General features: G+C 31.4%; 2 protein-coding genes and 1 pseudogene across 2 annotated transcripts; 2 read left to right on the top strand and 1 right to left on the bottom strand.

Moving 5' to 3' along the window:
• The first annotated feature begins 343 nt into the window (after window positions 1–343).
• LOC114254637 lies at window positions 344–7,657 on the top strand (annotated as a pseudogene).
• Window positions 7,658–9,060: 1,403 nt separating this feature from the next.
• LOC105836242 (protein ALP1-like) lies at window positions 9,061–11,290 on the bottom strand. Its single transcript, XM_028191266.2, is given in 5 exon segments — window positions 9,061–10,259; window positions 10,367–10,580; window positions 10,656–10,778; window positions 10,780–10,799; window positions 10,801–11,290. Coding segments are annotated over 5 exon segments (735 nt in total). The 5' UTR covers window positions 11,029–11,290; the 3' UTR covers window positions 9,061–10,109.
• A 4,014-nt stretch (window positions 11,291–15,304) lies between these two features.
• LOC118646469 (cilia- and flagella-associated protein 251-like) lies at window positions 15,305–16,726 on the top strand. The gene is made up of 2 exons (XM_036289447.1): window positions 15,305–16,433; window positions 16,518–16,726. The coding sequence occupies exons 1-2, from the start codon at window positions 15,305–15,307 to the stop codon at window positions 16,724–16,726; spliced, it is 1,338 nt and encodes a 445-aa protein (XP_036145340.1).
• The last annotated feature ends 1,618 nt before the right edge of the window (window positions 16,727–18,344 follow it).

Here is an 18,344-nt window from a genome sequence, read left to right as displayed (position 1 = left end):
TGAATATACACATATATATTAGCAGGCCAACATGTTGCCAGTGCCACGGGGACATTACGTAGCCACTGGAACTACGAGAGTCAGGGGCATGGCTTATACCTTGGCGAATAAAATTGTTCTCTCTCTCTTTTCCTCCATCTTCCTCTCTCCCCCCCTCTCTCTCTCTCTCTCTCTCCCCTTATTTGTCTATACTCTTTTTTCTTTTACTAGACCAACATAGGCGCTACGCGCGCGCTATTTAGCTTTTTATTTTTTGAAAATAGTAATTGCAATAATAATTATATAAATTAATAATTATATACAGAAAGAAAGAAAAAAAAGAGAGAGAGAAAGCATACTTACATACATTAATTTATTACCTAATTTTCTTCCTTCTTTAAAAACATTAAAAAAAAATACGAAATACACAACATACATAAATCTATTCTTTAAAGCAGTATGACATTGACACTGAAATGTAACGAAATGTTGTCAGTTCTTTTCTGATGCTGATTGGTTCTCTTACTACGCTACGTACGTAAATAAATAAAAAACGGAATCGAAGTTCTGCGTTTATTGGGGAATAATAAGCAATATAATTATTTTAAATTTATTTTAGATAATAAAAATGGTAAACGGTGGCGTGGAATGATAATATAAACGTTGTGGAAAAATATATACGAATAAATTACTTCTTCTTTTTAATATATACGAGTAAATTATTTTTTCTTTTTAGCAAGAATTTGGATGATTATCTCTAAAATGATACACTTCTGCGGTTTGCCACAAATAATCTCATATTCTAAGTGTTATGTTTCTAAGCGTTGTAGTTGTCCATTATAAATAGATAGATAGATAGATAAAGCTTTTATTAATAATCTAGGGTAAACTCAGATTGTAGCTTGACAGAATATAGTGTATAGAGCGCAGTAATACAGGTGAAGCAGTGACACATACCAAAAGTACAAGTAAAAACCGAAACAGAAAACGAGGTAATGCGAAAGCCCATGCATGGGTGCGCGAGCATAGGATGAAGGTATAGTTATAGCCCAGTTTGTAGATACAAAAAAGAGGCTAGCAAGACGCAGAGAACGAAAGTGTAGGAAGAACGCAGTACATAGATGGATTATATGGAGTCATCTTGCAATCTTGTTTACTTCAAGCTCTATACTTAAATACCCGCCGTATTCATAGTTGTTCCTCATTTCTCAAGATTAGTCTGTCATTGTCTCGCCTACTGCGTTTTATCATACGCGAGACAAAAACAGACCGATCTTGAGAATTGAGGAACGACTATGAATACGGGCCTTTAATTTGTACAGTTTATGTACAAATTTTAGCGTGCTGCGTCATTTTTTCAATTATAAACTTGTATTGAATTATGTATTGTTTCTACCACGCCATTCGGCTTATGCCTTGACGAATAAAATTGTTCTCTCTCTCTCTCTCTCTCTCTCTCTCTCTCTCTCTCTCTCTCTCTCTCTCTCTCTCTCCCGCCCCCTCTTCCCCTTTTCCTCTCCCTCTCGCCCCTCTTTCTCTCTCCTTATTTGTCTATATTCTTTTTTCTTTTATTTATTCTTTTACTTCTTCTACTTTAACTTCAAACAAAGTGTTTCTTCCTTTCTTTCTTTAAATATAATAATTATATATGAAACAACACAAAATATTAAACTTATCTCAGAATACTTATTTTCATAAAAAAATGAAAATTTTGTGTAATGTACTTATCTGATTATACAACGGAGTAGATATAATTTGTCCATGTTCGAAATGGCTACGCGTAAATTTGACCATGTTCGAAATGGCCACGTTCGGAATGACCACGGGAAATATCAATCCTTTCAAATATTGGAAGGGCATTGTTTATAGCTAGCCCCCCCCCCCAATACTTAAAAAAATATATTTAGAGTGCTCAAATCGAAGAAATGAATACATCAGAATTTGTTGCTATTTTGTTGCTCTAACATAGTGCGAAAACATTTTGGAAATGAATCATTTTTTAAAAGACATCTGTATAGCAACACTAATTGTAAGTACATAGGGGTATATCTTGAGCAATGTAATAATTCCAAAATGTTTTTGCGCTATCTTAGAGCGACAAAATAGCAACAAATTCTGGTGTAGTTATTTTTTCGATTTGAGCGCTCTAAATACATTTTTTTATTATGGGGGGATAGCTTGATGGCAAGCTGGCTCCACCCTTTTCAAACGTCATTTCTTGCTGAACGGCTTGAGCGATAAAATTCGGAATAGGGCAACAAATCAGCGACAAAAAAACGCTAAATTTTTATATAAATGCGGATTTTTTAGGCGTTGGTGGGGTGGTTAAGGGGATATTAAACTGCTTTGTTTTATCACTAATTTTTCGGACACCGAAATCTGTCGATATGGGTACTTGTTATTGTCTACATATACCTATATGTTATAAACTGACGCAACTATATTATTTTTTATAAAAGCAATAAAATTTTGCAAAACATTAAAAATAAATAGCATTAATTTATTTACTTATTAATTTCATTGTTAAATTTATCTTTTTCCATAACCTTAATAATTTGATGGAAATTGCGATCTATTTAGCACTAATCTTTGAAGCGTTTAAATGATTAATTAGATGGTTAACTATAATATAGATCATAATTCTAAGAAAAATTGAATAGTATACATTTATTATTCTGTTTTTGTTCAGCGCATGTTGAATTTAGATGAGATGGAAATCCTGATGGTTATTTACACGTATGTGGATTTACATGGATTTTAGACGGTTTTGTATGGATTCCATATGGAAAAACTATATGGAATCCATACAAAACCATCTAAAATCTATGGGAATCCACATACCTGTGGATAACCATCTAGATTTCCATTTCATCTTTTCAATGGGGCAACTACCCAATCAGCAAAAAAATGTTTTTTTAACGTTTTTTTTTCATTGCAAAAAACATTTAAAAACCGTTTAAAAAATGTTTAAAAAATATTTTTAAAAACGTTTAATCAACGGGATAGATCCTTTTTTATTCATTAAAAAAAATGTTTTTTTAATGTTAAAACAATATTATTTTAACATTTAAAAAACATTTAAAAAATGTTTAAAAAATATCTTTCAAAACGTTTAATCAATGAGATAGATCCTTTTTTATTCATTTAAAAAAAAAAACGGTTTTTTATGTTAAAATAATATTACTTTAACATTTAAAAAACATTTTTTAAATGTTAAAGTAATATTATTTTAACATAAAAAAAACGTTTGTTATTAAAAATAAAAAAAGTGTTTTAGTCTTAAAAAATTCAAAATTTTTATATTCCGAACTTCCAAAACCGCTTGAGTGTAAAATCTGAAAAAAATATTAATCAGACTTAACTAGTTTTTGTATTGTATTTGCTAAATACTCATTTGTTTGTATAAACAATTTTTTTAATTTCAATTTATGAATACAAAAGCAACAACCGGTAGTGTCTCACGTTGCGAGTGTTGCGACCATCAGCGTGCAATACATGTGCGAGAATATCGACCGACATATCGATCGACACATGAATCGATATGCGCCAATGCGCGCGACACACACTGCGCCTGTGCTAATTAATAAGTTTTGTCAAATCTGTATTGCGTATATATCGATATTAGCATATGTAATACATATATAATATAAATATATATAATAAACAAATGTAAAAAAATGTGTTTTACATAGACGTTTTAACATTGTTTTATCAAATATTTATTTTTTGTAATTATTAATTGACATTTATTTAATATTTATTTTACAATAAAAATTTAATTTTTTACATAAACATTTCAATATTTTGTAAATAACATTTTTCCCCATTTTACAATATTTAATAGTTACATTTATAAACATACATATTATATTTAATATTTTAAAATATTGTTTTAAAAATGTTATTTACATTAATTAAAAATTATAATTTTAAAAAACATTTTTTAATATTTGTTTCATATTTGTTTTACATTAAATTCACATTGGTTTTACATTAAATTTTTTTACATTTATTAATAATTTATAAATTTATATAATAAAATTAAAACAATTGTCCAAATTTATGTATTTAATATTTATCACATAAATCAAAATTAACTTCAGTACATATATCGATTATATTCATAGGAAATATCATATGTATAGCGTTGTAATGTAATAAATATTAACTTAATTAATATAAACAAGTGTTTTTTATATTTACGTTTTTAATTAGTTGTAAGTGTAAAATAAATATAAATTACATCTAAAATAAACATCAAATAAACGTAAAAAAATATTTGCTACATGTATGTTGTAAATGACTAATAAATATGAAATAAATGTAAAATAAATATAAAATAAACACGTTAAAAACGTTTATTTAACAAATGGATTTTAAATGTAAAATAGATGTTTTTTTAACGTGTAATAAATGTTTTTTTGGCAATGAAAATGTACAAATGTAAAATCAATGAAAAAAAAACGTTTAAAAGATATTTAATAAACGTTGTCTGCTGATTGGGTAAGATTTAATTATTATTACCCACTAACTATTTACTTGCTTGTTTGTTGACCTTTTTTTCACTTTATTTTGATTTCTTGTAATTAGTAAACGATAACATTTGTGTGTATTTACTTAAGCGATCTAGTTTAAATTATTATTAATTGTTAATATATTTCAGAACGCGTACTTAAAGATGTCTAGTTCAAGTTTTGCTTTAGATGCCAAAAGGCATGAATTATATAAATCAGAAACCAACAAACCTATTATACTGGATGGATCGTTATTTATTCGTGATAAAGTAAGTATCAGTAAGTATTTATGACTTGAACTCACATGTACCATAATAGATAAGGAATTTTTTCATTTTCTGTATTCATTTTTTAAATATTCCCAGATAGCCAAGCCTGCAGGAACAGATTTTGAGCAGAGCATGCTATCAATTTTTGACGACAGAATGGCAACAAATTTTATACAGAGTCTGTAATATCCAACGATGTCGGCAAACTGCTGTCAGAAATCAAGCAGAGCTTGCTAACATAATCTGACAACAGATTGGCAGCAGAAATCGAGCAAAACCTGCTGATATAACTGACAGCAGATTGGCAGCAGAAATCGAGCAGAGCCTGTTGACATAACCTGTAGGTAGATCGGCAGCAGAAATCAAACAGTATGTCCGTTACTTTATAATCTTAATTGCCATTTAAATGCCAATTAAAACTTGCATTAATATGTTTCTATAGAAAAAAACGTAAGAACAAAGTTTGCGGCAGTAGAAATTATTGAGAAATTAAATTATATTGTCTAATACTTTTGGCCAATCCTGTATACATACATATATTTCTAATATATTAGGGATCGTAAGGAAATAAAATTATTAATTGTCAATACATTTTTAATAAGAGTTTAATTGTTCTCTCGCCGATATACATTGTATTGAAAGATTAAGTACTTTATTGTATTGAGCTACCGCGCGATAACGGTAAATTTGAAATAACAGAAATGATGCCTAAACTCTTATTAAAAATGTATTGACAATTATAATAATTTTATTTCCTTACGATCCCTAATTATATAAAAATATATGTATGTATACAGGCTTGGCCAAAAGTATTAGGCAGCTATATTTTTATAATTTATCTGAAGTTCTTTTATCTATATTATTTCCTATTGGTTACTTGTATTATACATAAGTTTAAAGTATATGTATAATACCGGCAACCAATAGAAAATAATACAGATAAAAGAATTTCAGATAAATTTAAAAAGCCCAGACAATACGCTTGTCAGAAAACTTTAAGAGAACTTTTTAAAGAAAACATTTAGATATCTTGGAAATGATGTCAAAATGGTAACATTTATCAGAGATATCTAAGAGAGGTCTTTGAGATATCTTATTGAAGAGTTTCATTTAAGTTTCTTAAAAATGTTATCCTTATGATATCAGCTTAATGTCTCATAAAAGATATCACACAATGCTGTCCGATTTTTGAGCCGTCCATGCGCGTCGTACCAAAAATCAGACAACATTATAACATCCTGAATGAGAAATCCATTTGATATTTAAAAAAATTATCATAAAGATAATGTTTTTAAAAATTACAGTTTGTCTACAATTACTGCGCACAAAAAAATGCACAAAATCTAAATTCATCATGTACTGAACAAAAACAGGATAATAGATGTACTATTCAATTTTTCTTAGAATATATGATCTATATAGTTAACCATCTAATTAACCATTTGAACGCTTCAAAGTATTAATGCTAAATAGATCGCAATTTCCATAAAATTATTATGGAAAAAGATAAATTTAACAATGAAATTAATAAGTAAATAAATTAATGCTATTTATTTTTAATATGTTTTGCAAAATTTAATTGTTTTTATAAAAAATAATATAATTGTGTCAGTTTATAACATATTGGTATATGTAGACAATAACAAGTACTCATACCGATGAGTCAAATTGGCGTAGCAGATAGAGTACAAGGTTTGTCATCCTAAGGTCCCGGGTTCAAAACCTACCAGCGGCAAGTAAGAATAAAATAAAACAATATAATTTAAATTTAATTAATTAATAAAAATTTGTCCTAAATTTAGTATGTACTGTTAATAAAAATAATTTAAAAAAAATGAAATTTTTATTTTATTTTTTTATCTCTAGTTGCACTTTAAGATATCCGATTTAAGAAATCTTTTAGATATCTGCTTGATTTCTGCTGCCAATCTGCTGTCAGGTTATGTCAGCAGATCCTGCTCGGTTTCTGCAATCAATCTGCTGGCATGCCATGCCAGCAGGCTTTGTCAACAAATACTGAGCTTAATGCGGACACAGAATGCTATGGATCTGCAATGGGTATCTGATTGAATTTGCTGCCAATCTACTCGCAATCTGCTAGCATTTTGCTATTAGGGTTACTAGGTATTTATGTCCAGTTTTTTCTATTACAAGAAACCCATAAAAACAAAAAGAAATTTCGAGTTGTTATTGTGTCAATATATAACATTAATAAAATAATTTGTATCATATTTATTCATCTGATGTATTTGAGAATATCGCATTTTCTTTGCTAAAATTTTATTTGCAAAGTTAATTTTGTGTGTCTATTTATAAACTAATAAGCATGATTTGTTACAGTTGATGTTCTTATGATGATTCCTGACACTTCTTACGTCATCTTCTTACCTAATAATACAATCATTTTCTTGTAGAAAATTGTGATGTTGTTCCTTCAGTTTCATCTGATGCTGATAAAACTAATCCAGAAGAACTGATTAGACCTTATAACAATTTAGGTATACATTTAATTAATTAATAGAAACTTGATTTATTTATTGTGTTTTTCTTTTATTGTCACTATATAAATATTTCATTGCAGATACGAATAATAAACAGTATCTTTCTTCATCGGATTTTGCACCTGTTAAGTGAACAGATGCCAATGCTGTGAGAGCACTTATTTCTAAATGGAAGAACCACCAAAGTGATTTCAAAAGTACTCAGATTAGAAATAGTAAAGTGGCAAATGATTGCAGATGATTTGAAAAAAGAAAATCCTTTGTGGAGCTTTACGGTACTCAGTGCGAAAACAAATTTAAAGACGTTAGAAAATCATATACTAAAGAAAAAGATCATAATAATCAGAGTGGAGCAGAACTAAAAACATGTAAATTTTACGAAGAAATGGAGGCTGTTTTAAGTGAAAAACCAATTGTAAAACCTATTTCAATATTATCAACATTAAAGAAAAGGATATCCGTTCCGAAGAGAGCAGTATCATCAATTAGTTCTGACAGTGATGAAAAAGAAAATTTACCAGAACCAAATTGGAAGAAGAGTAAAATAGCGAAAGAATTGGACAAATGGAGTGTACAACAAAGAACAGAAGCAAAGGAACGGGAGCAAGCTAGAATGCAGCGGCATAAAGAGAAGATGGAAAGACAAGATAAAGCTATAGCAGTTTATAAAGAGCAAATGGAAAAATTATTGGAAAAGCTCTAACTGATGAAACAGCTAGTAGTTTCATGCAATGTTTGGCTGTTTTTATAAGATATCTTATTAAAATATGTTGTTTCTTTACTAAATCATATTTTATATATTTAATGTAAGGGCCTATTCAGATAAACTTGCATAGATGTATAAACATATGCATAAAGAAAATTTATCTACTTCCATTTTATATATGTCTTTAAAATACATATATGATTGGATAATTTTTTTATACATATGGTTATGTAACTATACAAGCTTATTTGGATGGACCTTTATATTTTGGAATAGCAATTTAAATTAATTTGTTTTTTTTGCCAAAGATAGCTTATGCTATATGATATGTAACGTAAGATTACACAGTCTATTTTATAACTACGATAACTATGACAACTTATAATTCAGTTTAATAACTACTGTATACTATCTAGTCCTAAATTTTTCTTTTGTTAATTATAATGATTATTTAAATATGAGTTTATTTTGATATTCTAAATATTCGAATCAATCTCTTTTAACATATGTATACTAAAAATTGTAGTTTAAATACTCCATGTGAATTTTTAGTTCTGTAAACGTTAAACGTAAAACGTAAATGTTAAAAAATTATTTAGTTTTTTTTGTTACAATTATATAATTTCTTATTATATTTTGTTTATTTTTTAAGGTATTTTTTAATATGTTTTTCTCTTGCTTGATGTTTAACGTTTTTAAGATGAATGTTTCATACTAAAATTTTTAGGTATGAAATTGCAATGCTTCCATTCTTGTAGTCATAAGCCATTTTTTGTGATATGTATAATAATATTGTGAAGTTATTATGATGCTTCTTAGTTTTTTGTTACTGTTAAGGAGAAGATACAAAGATGTTATATGCAAAATAGATATCTAATTAATATTTAGTATTTTTTTTATTGTTTTACATTTAAAAATTACAGTTGAAAAGCAACAATTTATTTTATTTTTTTATTTTGTTATTACATAAAATGTAATCTTAAAAAGTTTTAATTTAATAAATAACTATAAAAGATAAGAAATTAGAAAATAAAAGATGTTTTATTACCCATAAATTTTTCCTATTATCTTTAATTACAAATACAAAATAATTTTAATTTGGCACTATAAATGTGTGAAATTTTAACAAAATTGTCTTTTTCAAAAAAGATGTTTTCTCTACAAAAGAAATAATATGAAGAAAATGCGCCAACTATAAAAATGAATGTTTATACGAACTAAAACATCTACTTTTTTATTATTATTCTTTGATTGGGATTCATAGTTTGGTTTTTTATTAAGCCCATATGAGACTAGAGATTGATATGAGACTATTTTTTTCTACTTCTAAAGTATTAGAATAAAATAATTTGTATTACATTCATTCATCTGGTACATATCAAAAAATCATATTTTCTTTGCTAAAATATAATAATTAACTTTACTAAAAAATTTGTTTTTTCAAAGAAAATGTGATTTTCTGAAATACACCAGATGAATAAATGTAATACAAATTATTTTATTTGAACTAAAGTTAATCTACATTGGTGCAATAACGGATCTTCTTCTATTACATACTGAATTATTTTTTTTTTATTTTTATGTATACTTATAAAAATAATTATTAAATTGTGTGTCAATATTAAGCTTCAGCGACAAGTGCACAAATATTCACGTTTTACTTCTTTCGCTTCTTCATTAGGTATATTTCCAACATAAGCCTCCTCAATGTCCATTTCCATACCTTCCTGTATAAAGTCTTCTACATCATTTCCATTAATGCCATCCAGACATATATTATGCAATACTGTGCAAGCAATTATAACATGTGGAATCATTTCATCTACATTCATATCAAGAAACTTTAGTTTACGAAATCTACCTTTTAATAGTGCAAATGCACGTTCAATCACCGATCGTTTTGATGAAAGAACGGTGTTAAATTTTTTCTGGGCCTGAAGAGAAATTAAAAAATGTGTAAATTTAAATCAATTTTACAAGAAATAATATAATAAAAATAAGTAACAAAATTTCTTACAGCTGTAAGTTGACCATGATCAATATACGGGGAAATACACCATGTTAAAACAGGGTATGCCTTGTCACCAATAATAAATTCATCATTTCAAAAAAAGGATTGTTTATCTATTTGAATTTCTCTCTATAAATCGGAATTTCTGAAAACTCTTACGTTTCCAACTGAACCTGCAAATCCTGCAAAACAATCAGTGAATTTCATACGAGCATCACAGACTGCCAGCAAAATTATGGCATACGTTTTCTTATAGATTCTACAGTATTGGGAGTCAACCTGGAATAAAAAGAATGCAAAATTTTTTCTCTCCACTTACTTCCAAGTTACTTTCTACTACAATATTACATTTTTTTACAATAGACATCAATAACATAATTACATACCTTAGGCGCTTTTATAAGAATATGTGTGCCATCAATGGCACCAATAATGCCTCGTAATAACGAATTTTTATTGAAATCTGTTTTCACTCTATCAAGTTCTTGTCCACTTGGCCATAAAATGATTTGGCCTGATATATCATTCAAACATGCAACGACTCTCATGAAACTTTTACTTAACGAACTTTTAGCAAGGTCGAATCTTTCACCAACAGAACTTGAAAGACTCATATTAATTAAATTATTACACATTTTTTGCTTATATAAAAGTAAATGTTTATCAGAAACTTACCGATATGAATCAAGTGTTGCCAACAACCACAACGACCCCAATAATTGCTTTCTCACTGGAATTACAGCTTTTCCTTAAGATAAAGAGAGAACAGGACTGAGCTTTGCTTCTAAATTTTCATACGGTCATCCGAAAATGCCGGTCATCTAAACTGCTGTGCATTAAATATTGGTACAGTTATTTCAACATAATTTTTCACTCTTGGAGGCTTCCGTTGACCTCCACGTAAGTCAACTCGTCTTCTTATATCTCCTTCATCTAAATCCGAATCATCACTGGTTTCACTATCTGAATCGAAAAATACATGGCAACGAAGAAATTCATTGCTGAGAGTAATCGCAGTAAGTGCAATAGCTCGCCGACGTTCATTCATGTTAACAGTAGGTGCATCTAATAGGTCATTGCTAGAACAAATAGTAACATAAGTATCTTTTGTAATTAAATGTAATTAAGTAGAATTAAATACTAGTAGAACATCATAATTCAATTTAAAGAATGGACGATGATTTCTATTTTGATATAAATTAGATGAAATCCATAAATTTGTCTACAAGTTGCGCATAAATGTCATTTATATATTTTATTAGTACTAGAACACAACATTGCGCGCGCTTCGCGCGCGCCACTTAGCATTTTTATATTGAACACTTATTCTTCTTCTGTAATATTATTCTCACACACTTTATCATATTTAATGCCCTTCTCTATCTCACGCTCCCTCATTCTCCCTTTCCCCCTCTCTAAATTATTAATTATATTATTAATTATATTAATTATATTATTTTCATATTGTTCAATATTACTCTTACACACTTTACTTTCTTATTTAATCCTCTTCTATATCTCTCACGCTCTCTCATTCTCCCCCCTCCTCCCCACTCTCTCTCTCTCTCTCTCTCTCTCTCTCTCTCTCTCTCTCTCTCTCTCTCTCTCTCTCTCTCTCTCTCTCTCTAAACACAAATTATTTATTATATTATATTTGCATGTTTCTTAATATCACTCTTACACACTTTACCTCCATACTTAATCCCCTTTAAATAAATTAAAAATTATAATATATTAAATGTAACGTTACCTGTTAATTTTCAATAAAATTTCAAAACTTTCACTTTCTGGCTTTCTTGTTTAATCTCTCTCAATTATAATTTCCTTTCATCTAATCTCTTTCTTTTTCTAATCTCTTTCGATAAAACTCACTATCGCTTTCTGACCATTTCAACAACTTTTGACAACAAGCATCCAACAACTTTAAAATTAAATATTTTAAATCTTATGCCTTAATAATACAACGTTAAATTTAAATTTTTAAATAAATTAAAATTTATAATATTATAATTTTCAATCAAATTTCAACACTTTCACTTTCTGGATTTCTTTTTTAAACTCTCTCGATCTCAATTCTTTCTCTTTAATCTCATTCCTTTTCTTCTATTAAAATACACAAAATGTCAAAATAATTAAAACGCAAATGATATTTAATGAGAATAATAATTAATAAAAATTGATAATTATTTAGAATGATAATTAATAAGAAATGAGAATTAAGAGTTTAAGATTCCTTTTTTTCAAAATATTTAAAACGCAAATGTTACCTTCCCGAAATCTCGCTTTTTCTCTCTTAATAAGATCTTTAAATTTACTTAATTTCTCTCTCTCTCTCTCTCTTTCCTTCTCTCTCTCTCTCTCTCTCTCTCTTTCTCTTCTTCTTCTACCTATCATTTAATTCTTGCAATTTTTTTAAACTTTTTATTTTTTATAAATATCTATATAAACACTGGCGCAAAAGAAAACGAGACAAAAGTTTTGACCGATTTTTAGGCAATCTTCAAAGTGATGCAACTTTGCGAAAAATCATCTAAATTACATGTACTTTTTTTTAATTAAAGGGCCAAGACTCTACTTTGAGAATCCCTAGGTGAAAGTTTGATTTGTTAAGTGCTAATATAACATATAGTATTGCATTGAGTAGGCAGTCCTCAACTACATATCTCATTGGATACATTACATTTTTTTGCAGTGTATATGTATATGGTTTTACGTCCGTATCAGCTATATTAATTGATTTTGAAACAGCTATAAGAAAATCAATATATCTACCAGTTCGGAGTCAATGTTAATTACAACCAAATGATATATTGATTTTCTACCCCTGACATTCATTAATATTATGTAAATTTTTATTTCTATTTTCTGTATATACCTCTTTAATATTTCTTTTTTTCTTTTCTTACTCTCTGCTTCCTCTATTTCTTTTTTTCTTTTTTTAATATAATGTTTATTTTCTTTAACCTTAAATAAAAACATTTATATATGTTAAAAATAAAAACGCAATTAAGTCATTAAAAATTCAAAATTTTGACAAAACAAGCTTTACAGCTTTTTAAACAATTATTAAATACCTATCTCGTCTTTCTTCCTTTTTTCTCTCCGCTTTTTTATGAAATGTCTTAATGTTTATTAATTTAAAAGAATTATGCTTTTTGAATCTTTTCTCTCTTTTCTTTTTTTCTCTCCTTTCTTTATCTTTTTCTCTTTCTTTAATCCTCTATCCTTTATCTTCTGCAATTTTGAATAAAAAACGTGTAAGTATAATTTTATAAATAATTACATAATATTATATAAAAACATTTTTATAAAAAATTATTATTTACTTAATTATTTTAAATTTTATTTTTTATTTTTTTTTATCTCACGCTCTTTCACTCTCCTTTTCTCCCTCTCTCTCTTTCTCTCTTTCTCTCTCAACACAAATTATTAATCATATTTTTATGTTGTCTATATCTATCCTCTATCTTCTGCAATTTTGAATAAAAAACGTGTAAGTGTAAGTTTATAAATAATTACATAATATTATATAAAAACATATTTTAATAAAAATTATTTACTTATTTTTTTTAAACTTTTTTTTATAAATACACACACACACACACATATATGTATGTATTTATTTAAAAAAAGTTAAAAGAATTAAGTAAATAATAATTTTTAATAAAATATATTTTTATATAATATTATGTAATTATTTATAAATTTACATAATTTTACACACACACACACGCGCGCGCGCACGCACAAATATACACACACAGAAAAAAATATAGCCAATAATATATGTAATTGCGAGCTGCTAACTTACAATAATATTTACTGTTAATGCTCTAACACTTTTCTTTTTCTTCTTTCTTACACTCTCTTTCTCTCTCTCTTTTTCCGCTCCTTCTTTCTATAGAAGTCGCTGTTTCACCTTCTGTTTCCTTTTCTGCTTCTTCTTTCTACAAAAGTCGAAACTCTCTCTTTCTCCTACCAAATATATTTCCTTTCCTTCTTTTTTTCTAAAAGATTATAAAATTTTAAAGATATTATTGTTATTTCCGAGAGAGAGAGATTATATTATTACTTAATATATCTCTTTATTACTTACCTTATTACTTACACACTTTTGATATAACCAATTTTGATTTGAAAACACAACTGTCAAACACTACGAAGCATGCGGCTCAGTGATCAGCGAAAGAACCAATCAGCATCGCGGATTAAAGGCAACAATTCTTCGAGACTTTCGAGATGACTTCGATACATTCGATAAATAAATAACATATCTTTTTTAGAAAAGGATCAGAAAATATAGAAATATTGCATTGACAATATTAAAAATCTGTAGCGTACAAACCTCAAATATAAATTTTCATATTGTCGAAGCATTTTGGAACACAGCTTTATAACAGGAAGAAGTCTATATGACGTCATATCCTACCCGTTCCACCCGGCTCAAGGACCCGTGTGGTTTTTTTCACTCTCTCGAGTGGATAAAGTGGCAATGTGAACATCCTACCGGTCCCATCCCTAACGTCCGGCAAAAGCACCCTAAGAGGAATCTGAACGCTCTTTGGGTGCCTAGGTGCACCCGAGTGGGAAATCTGAACGCAGCCCTGTATCGCAAACTCAGGCTCTTTATTTGTAAAAAATACGTGTGTTATAATAAATATGTAGTTGGAGGATTGGAAGATGGCGTGGTTAAGAGTAGAGGTGGCACAGAGAGCTCCGGAGTGAATAGTGTTGTGAGGGTGTAATGTAAGAGAGAGGAGAGAAAGAAGTGGAAAATCGGGAAGAGAAGATCGGGAAATAAACGGGTAATTGGAGGGAAGTGAAAGGAAGATGGAGGTGAGAAGATATTAGGATGGAGAAGTCGGGGAAAGCATCGGAGTAGCGAGAGAAGAAAGCGGGGAAGATGGAGGCAGGAACGAGAAGAAGAGGTCAGAGAGAGGGCGCTGGAGAGATGCGACGTAGAGGAGAGTTTCGATGGAGAGGAGAAGGGGAAAGACGGAGGGCAGATGGCGGTGCGCGCGGAGATGCGGTAGCGTGAGCGCGAAGAGAGAAGAGGAACGTCATCTGGTGGAAGGAAGGGAATGGCAATATGGGGACAGAGTTAAGTTGGCAAGAGTGCTAGGGCAGGATGGTAGCGTGTTTTGGGAACGCGGATTTCCGCACACGTGGTCCATCGATGGCACATGTCGACAGTGTGATTTCGACACAGGAAGAGAAAGAACATTACAGTAAGAAGATAAAGAGAAAGTGCGTAGGGAGAGAAAGTGCCGGATTCAGAGGAGAGAAATAGTGGGGAGAAGAGAGAAGCGAGGGAGGAAGAGAGGATGGAAGAGCTAGGAAGAGAGTTGAGGAAATTGAGGTGGGAAATGACAAGGCGACTGAGGGAAGTCGGAGAGAGACTAAGAGGCTTGGAAGAGAGGTTAGAGGCGCTGGAAGGAGAAGGTCTGAGAAGGGAAGAAGAGGTAGCAGGTGAGAGGGAGGAGCTGAGGAGTATGCGGGAAGCGAGAAGAAGAGGCAGTGGAAAAGAGGAAGCGCAAAGGGACAGCGAAGAAGGAGAGAGGGAGAAGAAGAGGATCGGACAGGACGACAGGAGAGAGGGAAGGAGAGGAAAAAAGGAACAATTGGATGGAGAGAAGAGGGAGGAGAGAATGGGGGAAGGCGAGAACGAGAGGAGAAGAGAAGAGAGGGAAGAGGAGGGGAGGGGACGGAAGGACAGAGACGAGGAGAGCTGGTGGCAGGAGTCGAGAAGAGAAGGGGAGAAGAAGAGGCGAGGGGGCGAGGAGAGAGGCGAGGAGGAAGGAAGCAGCCAAGAGGGGAGGAAAGTGAAGGAGGGACAGGCAGGAGGAGCTGGCAGGGAGGAGAGGAAGAGCGCAGAGAGAGCGGAGGAGGAAGATGGGGAGAGAAATGGGAACGGTGATGGTAAAAAGGAGAGGGGGATAGAGGCATGGAAAAGGGTGGAAAGGGAAATGGAGAGGAGGATGAGGGAGATAGCAGAGAGAGAGGGGTGGGAAAGGGTGAGGAGGACGGAAAGGGAGAGAAGAGTAAGGGAGGTGAGAAGAAGAAACATAATATGGAGGGGAGTGGAGGGGGAGGGGGTGATAGAAAGAAAGGCGATAATAGAGGGGATTATGAAGAGGGAAACGGGAAAGGAGGTGGAGTTAGGGATAGTGTCAGAAAGAGTGGGGGAAAGGGGGACGATAGTGGTGATAACGGAGGTGGTGAGAGAGGAGGATAGAGACTGGTTGCTAGAGAGGAGGGCGGAGATAAAGAATCGCTGGGATGTAAGGTTGGATGAGGATCTGTCAATGGAGGAGAGGAAAATCAGGTGGAGGATGTTAGAAAGGGCAAAAGAGGAGAGAAATAAGGGAAAGAAGGTGTACGTAGGGAATAGAAGCATGTGGGTGGACGGGATAGAATGGGTATGGAATAAAAGGAAAGAAAAGTGGGAAATAGGCGAGGGAGAAGGAAAGGAGGAAGGGAATTAAAGGGGAGAGGAGCTGGAGGAGATAATTTATGTCTTATGCTTTATGTTACTAGGAAGAGACGGAGGAGATAAGGAGAGAGACGTGGAAGGGGAGAAGAGAGGTGAGAAAGAAGCAGGAGAAGCAGGAGGGAAGGAGAGAAGGAGAGAAAGCCTGAAGAAGATGGAGAAGGCAAAGCAGGGAGAGCAGAGGAAGTCAGGAGAAAAAGAGGAGGAGGAGAGGTCCCAGAAGGAAAAAGGAAGGAGAGGTTTGAAGAGAGGTTGAAGAAAATAATAGAGAAGAAATGGGAAGAGAGAAGGGATGAATGGAGGAAAAGGGGAGGAAGGGGGTGGGGGGTAGGGGGGTAAGGGGCGTGCGAGAGGGGTGGGAGGTAACAGAATGTAAGGGTCGCATATGGCCAGGTCGGTTTCGGGAGCAGAGGGTTTAAGTATTTGTGAACGGTTCGGGAACGCTCCGTGTAAAAAAAAGCGCCTTGTAACCCCATTTGGGAAACAATAAATTCTATTCTATTCTAATAAATATGTAGTTAAGTCAAAATTCTTTATTTATTTATAAATTAACCTACTCTCATCCCCGACTAAAGACTGGATCGGGTCCGATCCCGAGTTATAACAATTAAGTTCGTTGACTCGAAATTAGGACCAACGCATAGCTCGGAGATTAGGGTTATAGCGAGCCTATCGGCACACTGATCCACATTCCTAGCAATAAAAAGTGCGTCCGCCCTAAGACACTTGTCTTTTCCTCGAGCGTGTGCCTTCGGGAATCGTGTTGCGTTACACCCTTCCTTGCTTTATCTCCATTTCGTAAGACACCTAACCAACCTCCCGATCCTACCCAACATTTCATAAAGCTGGACGTAACACAGGTTTTAACTTTTACGTTAGTTGCTGTAAATAAGTCTTGAAAACTTCCTATTGGATATTTTTTAATTAAATCTCTGAACGGGACTCAGAAAAGTGAATTAATAAAACGATGTTTAGATTTATTAGCTGATTGTTATATAAGTGTGATAAACATTACAATTGATGGCGCAGCAGTCAATTTTACTGCTTCTAAATTATTGGATTGCAATTTAGATGTTAATAATTTAAAAACTGAAATGAGTAATGGCGCTTATATATTTCCAGACCCACTCATATGATTAAGTTGATCAGGAATTTATTTAGAGAAAAGATTTTATTGATGCAAATAATAATGAAATTAATTTTAAATGTCTGAATGAGCTGCAAAAAAATGAAGGATTGCACTTAGCAAATAAATTAAAAAAGAGTCATATCTTTTTCAGTAAGCAAAAAATAAAAACCAAATTAGCCACACAATTGTTCAGTAAATTTGTAGCAGAAGCACTAATATTTTGCAAAAATAAATTAAAGTTGAAAGAATTCGCAGATTGCGATGGAACAGTTACATTTATTTTAATAATAAATGACGTTTTCGATATTTTAAACTCGCGAGACATTAAAGCTAAAGGCTATAAACAAGCAATGTGCAATCAAAACATAGTGCAAATTAAAGAATTTTATGAAAAAATTTGTGTTATATTAAGAATTTAAAATTACGCGACGGTACACCTGTTTTGAATTCTGAACGGAAAACAGGTTTTCAAGGGCTGACTATAGCTTTAAATAGTGCAATTAACATGTATGATAAATATATAGATATTGACAACTCAGTGATAAAATACATTCCATTATATAAATTAGGGCAAGACCGTATCGAGCTTTTCTTTGGCAAAATTCATTCCATTATATAAATTAGGGCAAGACCGTATCGAGCTTTTCTTTGGCAAAATTCGGTTACATTGTGGAAACAACGATAATCCTACAGCTGAACAGTTTATTGCAGCTTATAAAAAATTACTAGTTTATTGCGAAATTAA

This window comes from Monomorium pharaonis, chromosome 1 (genome assembly GCF_013373865.1).
Source record: "Monomorium pharaonis isolate MP-MQ-018 chromosome 1, ASM1337386v2, whole genome shotgun sequence".
Classification (NCBI taxonomy): domain Eukaryota; kingdom Metazoa; phylum Arthropoda; class Insecta; order Hymenoptera; family Formicidae; genus Monomorium; species Monomorium pharaonis.
The sequence above is the reverse complement of the archived record's forward strand: the minus strand, read 5'-3'. Positions and strand labels throughout refer to the sequence as shown.